This window comes from Dasypus novemcinctus, chromosome 3 (assembly GCF_030445035.2).
Source record: "Dasypus novemcinctus isolate mDasNov1 chromosome 3, mDasNov1.1.hap2, whole genome shotgun sequence".
NCBI lineage: Eukaryota > Metazoa > Chordata > Mammalia > Cingulata > Dasypodidae > Dasypus > Dasypus novemcinctus.
The window spans coordinates 128467610-128478380 of record NC_080675.1 but is presented as its reverse complement, the minus strand read 5'-3'; the positions used below and the strand labels follow the sequence as shown (position 1 = coordinate 128478380).

General features: G+C 41.0%; 1 protein-coding gene across 1 annotated transcript in view; it reads left to right on the top strand.

The window, feature by feature from the left end:
- Positions 1 to 2414: 2414 nt before the first annotated feature.
- Positions 2415 to 10771, top strand: part of RSL24D1 (ribosomal L24 domain containing 1) — a 33643-nt gene continuing 25286 nt past the window's right edge. The window contains exon 1 of the mRNA XM_004470837.3: positions 2415 to 2574. Coding sequence (XP_004470894.1) covers positions 2494 to 2574 — 81 coding nt within the window. The 5' untranslated portion in view covers positions 2415 to 2493. The remainder of the gene's footprint in view (positions 2575 to 10771) is intronic.

Genomic DNA, 10771 nt, shown 5'->3' with positions numbered 1-10771 from the left:
TTTGGCCCTTTCAGTTCAGTGCCAGGTCAGTGTGTTTGTCTGCAACCTGGACGGAATCAAGGTGACAGAGGTTCCTGCCTGGAGGCTAAGAGCCTAGTAATTAAAACTTTCTCAGAGACAGTTCTCCAACATTTGCTGGCAGCCCCCTCCCTTTTCTCAGGTAGGAAGAAATTCCACTTCCCTCTGCATCACCAACAACCAGTCTTCATTAGTAGAGAGGGAGATTGAGAGGGTCAGATCTCTTTAGTCCCTTCCTGGCTTCCAAGGCAAGCAATGTCAAGGCCCTACCCAGCCTGGAAAGGCTGGGACACAGTAGACCAAATTTGTGGGTCAAAAGCTTAGTCAGCCTTAGGCAGTGTCCCTCTCTCTCCCCTTTCCTGGGGAGGTGGATCCCTGGGCTCCCTTTGTTTGTAGCTGCCCACCCCGAAGCCTGAAATTCAAAAGGGTCTATAGGGTGGGAGTAGACGCTGGCAGCTATGGCTTTCAACAATTTTGTCACTGTGATTCTTTCCTTTGCCTCTCTCTTTTGGGTGGTGTCTAGCCTTCTGCTCTTGTCCTAAACTCTAGAAATTTTTTTCCAGACTGTTTCTGCCTGTCCTCTAGCTATTTTTCTGTGAGAGAAGAGTCCTGTATCTTTCTAGTCTGCCATGTTCCTGGAAGTCCAGCTAGCTTTCTTAATAGTTACAGAGCTTTTAAAAATAAAAAATAAAGGATATACAGAAGCAGTTCATAGAAAAAAATAGATTTGAAACATTTGGAAGGAGTCTTCATTCATACTTAAATGTCGGTTAAAATAATAAGGAAAAATATTTTCACCTCAGCTTGGCAAAGATCACATTTGACAATGGTGTGGTCAGGAATCATCTTACTGATTGTTGTGAGAGTGTAAATTGATAAAAATCTTTGGAAGGCAATTTAGTATTGTAGCAGTTTGATATAATTGATGAATTCCAAAAAGAAATATTGGATTATGCTTGTAATCTGATCTGTACCTGAGCATGATTGAGTGATGATTAGGGCATTGTGTCCCCACCCCTTGTTGGGTGGAGACTCACAGATAAAAGGCATGGCGAAGAACAGGCTGGGGATTTCTGATGTTAGAGTTTGATGCTGAAGACCTGGGAAGTCAGCACCCAGAGGAAAGAGAAGCCAGTACCAGGAAAGAAGGAACCTTGGACCCAGAGAAAAGCAAGCCCCGGGAACGTGGAGCCCAGGAAGCCGGAACCCTCTCAGACGTGGACAGCCATCTTGTTCCAAATATACTTTGGTGAGGGAAGTAATTTATGCTTTATGGCCTGGTATTAAGCTCCTACCCCAAATTAATACCCTTTATAAAAACCAACCAGTTTCTGGTATTTTGCATTAGCACCCCTTTGGCTGACTAATACAAGTATGATCTCCTAAAATTTAAAACTACATACCCTCTGACCTAGCAGTTTTATATGGATAAACTCTTCTAAAAAACATTGGCTTATTATGCTAAAATGTAGGAAACAATGTCCATCATTAGGGGACCAATTAAAATACGATACTTTCATTCAATTAAACATATATGGATATGAAAAAGAATGTATTTATTGAATGCCCGTTATGTGACAGGAACTGTTCCAGTACTGGATATTGAGCTGTAAACAGACAAAATCTCCTGCCCTCTTGGTGCTCACACATTCCAGTAAAGGGGACAGAATAACAGGAAGATGCAGATGAGGTTGAATAGAATATTCCATTAATGTTACAAGTAAGAGAAGGAAACAGGCGCAAATATACATATTTATCTATGCACAGAAATCTCTGGTAGCTAATAAGAGAACTGACTGCGTTTGGGTGCCTAGAATTCTGGGGATGGAACCTCAGTTTCCTGTGAAAATATTTTACCACATATGTATATTACTTTAAAAGGTGTATGTGTGTGTGTGTGGGGGGGGGTGGGGAGGCAAAAGCGAGGGCGGCAAAAACTACTATATGTTTTTAAAAAATTGCCTGCAAGGTCTCCGAGCCTCAGAGACTCCACAACTCCTGTCGCACTGTCCTAACTCGGGCAGCACGTTCTCTGCTCACACCCTGCTAATCCGCTGAGCACTGGAAGCAGGGCGGGGCTAGGGCAGGCAAGAACTGACTTCCTCACCACAACCCAAGGTGGGGAGAGCCCTCCAAAACAAAGATATAAAAGAAATGCGTAAATGCTGACGAATAGGACATAATGAAAAGGCAAACTAGGTCCTATGAGGCGCAATTTTAGAGGTAGTGCAGAGCTCGTTACCCTTTTCCCAGAGGATGGCCAGCCTGGCCTTGTCGCACTTCTGCGCCTGCGCCAAACGGCAGCATTTTGTCCGCTCGGCCGCCAGAGGGCGCGCTGCGCTTGGTCTCGCAATAGCTGAGGACGCTTGCCTTTGCCCCGGTCATGGACTAGAAAGAAAATCATTTCCTGTGACGGGGTTACGTCACTTCCCTTCTCGTTCGGTATTTGAGTGTGGGTACGCACGCGGATTCAATATGCGTATCGAAAAGTGTTATTTCTGTTCGGGGCCGATCTATCCCGGCCATGGCATGATGTTCGTCCGCAACGATTGTAAGGTGAGGCAGCTGAGGCCTGCACCCTACCGCGCCTGTTTCCCCCGCGCCCGCGGAGTTGGGCCGGGTTCCCAGTACTGCTCCCGGGAGAGGATGGTTTGCGGGGAATTATGGCATCCCTTTTCTGCTTTTTTCTTTCGCGTGTCGGGAAGGGAGCTGGTCACCGGGCCCCCTTTGGGCGAAGTTGCCTGCGATGAGGTTCGGGAATGGTCCCAGCGACGCCAGGGGGTCTAATAGGGCTGTTCGGCCACACTTGTACATGGGCCAAATTAGTTTAATTCATTAAAGTTTGTTGAACAGGTGCCCAGTAAAGGTTCATCCTAAGATACGTGCCCATGGAGAAGAGAAAAATGCGGGACCGTCCACAGTGTGCAGAGGTTGATGGAAAGGTCTCTGTGTGGTGTAGTAGTAGAGTTAGGTATAAGTGTTAGGGGCAAAGATGACGTATTAAGTTACTGGAAATGGATTGAAGAGGGTCGTATATGAAAAGGTTCAGAAAGAAGGTGACTTTTGTCCAGGATCTTGAAATTGAGCCTGAAAGCATATAGAGGCATTCTAGGTGGAAAGAAAGTGAACTGTTTCAACAAAGGCACGGAAGGGAGAAAGTGCGTATCTTTGTCTAAGGTATATTTATGACATGGTTGTAGATGATAGTAAAGGCGTGGGGTAGTGCCGTAAATACAAATATAGTAAGACTATACATATATAGACATAGGCCTGGTAGTGAAAGATTTTGTTCAGGGGCAACCAGATACAATACCTAAATTTGCCCTCTTCAGAATGAATCTCATTCCTTTTTCTTTCACAGATTGTCTCTCACAGTTTGACTTCTCTTACATTTCTTTCTTGTTCACTAAGTTCTTGTTAAAAATTCAGATTCCTGGTTTCCACTAGATTTATTGAATTTGAATAATTGGAGGTGGGGTGGGGAAGAGGATCTGGGGATCTAAATATTTAAGAAGGTGATTAAAAATATTTTTATTAAAAATTCTTCTATTAAAACAGTTATAGGTTTACTGAAAAATCATGGAAAAAGTATAGAGTTGCCGTATAACCCCCCAACACTCCCTTCCAATTTTATATTTGTTATAATTGATGAAACAATATTATTGCAATTATATTAATTATACGCCAGTTACATTAGGGTTCACTCTGTGTTTTACAGCTCTATAGTTTTATTTTCTTTAAATTTTTATTCTGGTATCATGTATACAACCGAAAACTTCCCATTTTAACTACTTTCAAGTATACAGTTCAGAGGTGTTAATTACATTCATTGTGGTATATTACCATCACTACCATTCATTAAGGAAACTTTTCTCTTACTCTAAGCAGGACTCTGTACTAATTCTTCATTAACTCTCCATTTCCCTCCACCTGCTGTCCCTATCCTTCGCAACCTGTATTCTAATTTCTGGCTGTGGATTTGCATATTCCAGTTATGTCATTTAAGTAGATAATATAATACTTGTCTGTCTGTCTATCTATCTATCTATCTATCTATCTATCTATCTATCTATTTATTTTTTCCCCTTCCCCCCCACTCGCCCCAGTTGTCTGTTCTCTGTGTCTGTTTTGCTGCTTGTTTTTCTTGGTCCGCTTCTGTTGTTGTCAGTGGCACGGGAATCTGTATTTCTTTTTGTTGTGTCCGCTCTCTGTGTGTGCAGCGCCATTCCTGGGCAGGCTGAACTTTCTTTTGCCCTGGGCGGCTCTCCTTACGGGGTGCACTCCTTGCATGTGGGGCTCCCCTACGCAGGGAACACCCCTGCGTGGCACGGCACTCCTTGCGCTCATCAGCACTGTGCTTGGGCCAGCTCCACACTGGTCTAGGAGGCCCGGGGTTTGAACCACAGACCTCCCATGTGGTAGACGGACACACTAACCACTGGGCCAAGTCCGCTTCCCTACTTGCCCTTTTATGTCTTTTTTCACTTGACATAATGTCTTTAAGGTTCATCCATGTTGTTGTATGTATCAGAACTTCCTTTCTTTCTATGGCTGAAAATATTTCATTGGGTATATGTACCACATTTTTGTTTAGATAAAATGTTTATCAATTGCTTCCATCTTTTGGCTATTGTGAATAATGCTGCTTTGAACATTGGTGTACAGATATCTGTCTGAGTCTCTCTTTTTAATTCTTTGGGGATATATAGCTAAAGTGGAATTGCCAATTCTTATGGTAATTCTATGTGGAGTTTTCTGTGGAATCACGAAACTGTTTTCCACAGTGGCATACCAGTTTACATTCCCAGCATAAGTGTAGTAGCCATTCTAATGGGTGTGAAATGGTGTCTCATGATTTTGATTTGAATTTCCCTGATAGCTAATGATGTTAAGCATCTTAAAACTTTTAAATCAATTCTCTTACCCTATATACACACATCTAACATTTCCTCCTTTTAATCATTTTCAGATATATATTTCAATGTTAATTACATACACAATATTGTGCTACCATCACCACCATCCATTAACAAAACATTTCCATCCTCCAATAGGAACCCTCTGCATTTTAAATCTTACTTCCCATTCCCTATCCCCACCCTGCCCTCTGGCAACCTGTATTCTAGATTCTGACTTCTATGAGTATGCTTATTCTAATGGTTTCAAATCAGTGAGATCATACAATATTTGTCTTTGTGTGTCTGGCTTATTTTACTCTACGTGATATTTTCAAGGCTTATCCATGTTATTGTATGTATTAGAACTTCCATTTCTTTTTAAAAAAATATATATGTTTATATTTAAAGAAGCTTTAGATTACATAAATGTTACATTAGAAATATAGGGTATTTCCTTATACCCCACTCACACTCTCCCCCTCCCACACTTTCCCACATTAACAATACTTTTCATTTGTGTGGTATATTTATTACAATTGATGAACATATATTGAAGCATTGCTACTAACCATAGTAGATTCATTTCTTTTTATGACCAAATAATATTCAAGTGTGTGTACAGACCACATTTTGTTCATTCACTGATGCACTCTTGGGGGTGCTTCCATCTTTTGACAATTGTGAATAATGCCACTGTGAACACTGTTGAGCAAATATCTGTTGGAGTCCCTGCTTTGAATTCTTTTGGTTAGATACCTAGAAATGGGATTACCAAGTCATATGATAATTCTCTGCTTCCTGAAGAACTGCCAAATTGTCTTCCACAGTGACTGTGCCATTTTATATTGCCATGAGTAACGAGTGAGTGTTCTTGTTTTTCCACATCCTCTCCAACACTTGTAACTTTACATTTTTAAAAAATCATAGCCATGCTAGTGGGTATGAAATGATATCTTGTGTTTTTTTTTTTTTATTTTTTTTATTTTTTTTTATCTTGTGGTTTTGATTTGCATTTTCCCTAATGGCTATTGATGTTGAGCATCTATTTACGTGCTCTTTGACCATTTGTATAACTTTGGAGAAATGTCTATTCAAATCTTTTGCCCATTTTTAATTTGGTTTGTTTGTCTTTTTGTTGTTGAGTTGAGTTTCCTTATATAGTTTGGATATTAAACCTTTATCACATGTGTGGTTTTGAAATATTTTCTCCTATTGTGTAGGTTATTGGTTTTCTTTCATGATAAAGTCCTTTGATGTGTAAAAGTTCTTAATTTTGGTCAGGTCCCATTCATCTTTTTTTTTTTTTTCTTTTGTTGCTTGTTCTTTGGTTGTAAAGTCTGGCTGTAAGTGAACCGTTTGAGCAAAGGCACGGAAGGAAGAACGTACATAGTCTTTATCTAACACAAGGTCTAAAGATGCTTCCCTACATTTTCTTCTAGGAATTTTATAGTTCTGGCTCTTATATTTAGTTCTTTGATCCATTTTGAATTGCTTTTGTTTATGGTGTGAGGTAGGGGTCCACCTTCATTCTTTTTTTTTTAAGATTTATTTATTTATTTAATCTCCGCCCCCCCCCCCCCCCCCCGCCCGGTTGTCTGTTCTCTCTGTCTATTTGCTGCGTCTTGTTTCTTTGTCCACTTCTGTTGTCATCAGCGACACAGGAAGTGTGGGCAGCGCCATTCCTGGGCAGGCTGCACTTTCTTTCGCGCTGGGCGGCTCTCCTTATGGGTGCGCTCCTTGAGCGTGGGGCTCCCCTATGCGGGGACACCCCTGTGTGGCACGGCACTCCTTGCGCACATCAGCACTGCACACGGGCCAGCTCCACACGGGTCAAGGAGGCCCAGGGTTTGAACCGCGGACCTCCCATGTGGTAGACGGACGCCCTATCCACTGGGCCAAGTCTGTTTCCCCACCTTCATTCTTTTGGGTATGGACATCCACTTTTACCAGCACCATTTGTTGAAGAAACTTTTTTCTCAATTGAATGGTTCTGATACCCTTGTCAAAAGTCAATTAACTATAAATGTCAGGGTTGATTTCTGAGCTCTTAATTCCATTCCATTGCAGTATATGTCTGTCCTTGTGCCAGTACCATCTGGTTCCCCCACCCCTTTTTTAAAAAAAAAACCAAAACTTGGTTCTGGGTAATCCACTGGGTCTGTGACTCTAAACTTTGCCATCACTGCTAGAGAAAGCGCAGGAGCTGGGGAAGACTGGGGTCCTGGGAGCTGCTGTGGGAGATATCATTTGGATGGGCAGGAGGGATAATATTCATCCTAATACAAACTGAATGAGAAATAAGAGGCACTTTTATGAAGCTGCAGTCTCCCTCATTATTTCATTAAATTATTCAACAGTTGTTTACTGAATATATCTACTTATTGTCAGCTTCTAAGGATTCAAAAGTAACCAAGATATGGTCCCTGCCCTCAAGGAGTTCTCATCCTGGAAGGGGGGACTGATCCCTAAACTGGGATTTACAATATGGTGTAGTATGTTCTCATTCTCTGGTAGAGAGAAGCTTGGAGGGATGTGGAATCAGAGAGACCACCTAACCTAGCCTGGGGAATGTGGGCAGGTGGGTATGGAAAACATCCTAGAAGATAATGTGAATTAGCCAGGAGAGTGGGGTAAGAAGGGATAGTGTGTGTTAAGACCCAGCACCAAGACATAGCACTAGACCTTCAAGTAGCTGAAGCGGTTACAGTAAGTTGGATCAGACTGTGGGGGTAGGAGGTATAGATGAGACTGAGGAGGAAGGCAGAGATTTGCATGCTGTTTTGATTGCTGTGGCTGGGTAATAAGTTTTAAGATAAGTAAATGTGAGCCCTCTTCCTTTGTTCTTCTTTGTCTGATGGTTTTGGTTATTTGGGGTCCCTTGCCCCTCCATATAAATTGATGATTGGTTTTTCCATTTCTGTAAAGTAGACTATTGGAATTTTGATTTGGATTGCATTGAATCTGTAAATTATTTTGAGATTGACATCTTGACAATAGTCTTCCAATCTATGAATATGAAATTTCCTTCCATTTATTAAGGTCTTCTTTGATTTCTTTTAGCAATGTTTTGTAGTCTGTATACAAATCCTTTACATCCTTGGTTAGATTTATTCCTAGAAATTTGATTCTTTTAGTTGTTAGGGAAATTTTTTTCCTTGATTTCCTCCTCTGGTTTTTATTAGCATAGAAACACTACTGATTTGCATATTGATCTCGTTGTACCCCACCATTTTGCTGAATTCATGTATTAGCTCTAGAAGCTTTGTTGTAGATTTTTCAGTATTTTTTGCTTGTCCTCTGCAATTGGATGCCTTTTTTTCTTTCTCTTTGCTCTAGCCAAAACTTCCAGTGTAATGAAGAATAATAGTGGTGACAGAGGGCACCTTTGTCTTGTTGCTAGAACTTAGTCTTAGAAAGAAAGCTTTCAGTCTTTCACCATTGAGTATCCTCTTAGCTGTGAATTTATTCCTGTATGCCTTTTATTGTGTTAAGGAAGTTTTGCTCTTTTTTTAGTCTTCTAAGTGTTTTTGTCAAGAAGTGGTGCTGGATTTTGTCAAAGGCCTTTTCTAAATAAATTGAGATGAACTTGAGTTTTTTTTAACCTTTTTCTGATAATGTAGTGTACTATATTAACCTATTTTCTGACAATGAGAACCACCTTGCATACCTGGGATAAATTCCACTTGACCATCGTGTAAAATTATTTTTATATGCTGATGGATTTGGTTCCCTAGTAATTTTTGCATCTACAATTGTAGGGGATATAGGTCTGTAATTTTCTTTTATTATGGCATCTTTATCTGACTTTAGTAGGATGGTGATGTTGGCCTCCTAGGATGAATTAGGGAGTGTTCTCTCCTTTTCAAATATTTGTAGGAGCTTGAGCAGGATTGGTGTTAATTCTTCTTGAAATGTTTGGTAGAATTCCCCTGTGAAGCCATCTGGTCCTGGGCTTTTCCTTTTTGGAAGGTTTTTGATGACTCATTCAGTCTCTTTACTAGTAATGGGTTTGTTGAGATCTTCTATTTCTTGACTCAGTGTAGGTAGCTTGCATTTATAGGAATTTGTCTATTTCATCTAGGTGAAACAGGCTAGTAAGATGGGGAATGACTAGATGGATCTGGAACCTGGCAGAGAGTCCATGTGGACATCAGTAATCCCCAAGATGGCTGCTGGAAGACCCCCATGCCCAAGATTGTGCTATCCAGAACAAAGACTTCTTCTGAGAGCAAAGAAAAGCCCCAAATGGTCCCTAGGACTTTATCATTAGGTCCTCACTAGGGGATTGATGGGTGGGGTAATCAATCAAAACATCGAAGAGCTGGAACCCCTCCCCTGCCATTAGCAAAGGGGTGGAATAATTAATAGTTTATAAAGCAAACTGCTAGGCCTGAGCACACTCTTGTCCTGCTCTCTTGCTTCTGGACCCATTCCTGCCCTCTGTGCTGCCCTCGCCAATTTTCCTCTGCCACGTGGCCACGCGTTTGTAATCTATAATGGGGTATTGTAGCTTGTAAATCAGCCCTCTTTATCCTTTTTCACCCCCTTCCTCTCTATCTGGGAGTTATCTGTTATTTTCTCCCATTTCTCTTCAATCCCTACTTGAATAAATTACTGATCTAACTCAACCGGCATGCTCTTGAAATTCATTTCTGTAGTATAGCCAAGAACCTAAATAAAATTCGTTAACATGTGTTATCAATTTGTTGATCTCATAATGGTTCTTTTTATTTCAGTGAGGTAAGTAGTAATGTTCCCCTTTTCATTTCTGATTTTAGTTATTTGCGTCCTCTCTTTTTTTCTTCATCAGTCTAGCTAAAGGTTTGTCAAATTTATTGATCTTTTCAGAGCCAACTTTTGGTCTTGTTGATTCTATTCCCCTCCCCTTCTTTCATTTATCTTCACTCTAATCTTTGTTTTATTATTTACTTCTTTTGGCTCCCTTTGGGCTTGGTATGCTCTTCTTTTTCTAGTTTTTTCAGTTTTGAGGTTTGGTCTCTGATTTGAACTCTTCTTATTTATTGTAAATATTTAGGGCTATAAATTTTCTTCTGAGCACTGCCTTTGCTATATTCTGTAAGTTTTGGCATATTGTATTTTTTCGTTTGCCTCAAGATATATATATACTTTTAAGATTTATTTATTTTATTTCTCTCCCCTTCCCTCCGCCCCCCTCCCCGCCATTGTCTGTTGTCTGTGTCTTTTTGCTGCGTTGTCTTCTTTGTTGGCTTCTGTTGTTGTCAGTGGCACTGGAATCTGTATTTCTTTTTGTTGCATCATCTTGCTGCGTCAGCTCTCCGTGTGGGTGGCGCCATTCCTGGGCAGGCTGCACTTTCTTTCACGCTGGATGGCTCTCCTTACGGGGCGCACTCCTTGCACATGGGGCTCCCCTACGAGGGGGACACCCCTGTGTGGCATGGCACTCTTGTGTGCATCAGCACTGCACATGGGCCAGCTCCACACGGGTCAAGGAGGCCTGGGGTTTGAACCACAGACCTCCCATGTGGTAGGCGGACGCCCTAACTGCTGGGCCAAGTCTGCTTCCCGATCCATGTACACTTGAACTGAATGTATATTCTTTTGTTGGGTGAAGTGTACTATATATTTCTATTATGTTTAGTTGGATTATGAAATCATTCAAGTTTTGTATTTCTTTACCGATCTTCTTAAGATGTTCTATCCATTATTGAAAATGGTGTATTAGAGTCTTCTGCTCTTAATGTAGAACCCATCACTTTGCTCTTCAAACCTGTCAGTATTTGCTTTATATATTTGTGGCTCTGCTTTTATATGAATATATATTTATAATTGTTATGTCTTCTTGTTGAATTGACCCCTTTATCAATATCTAATGA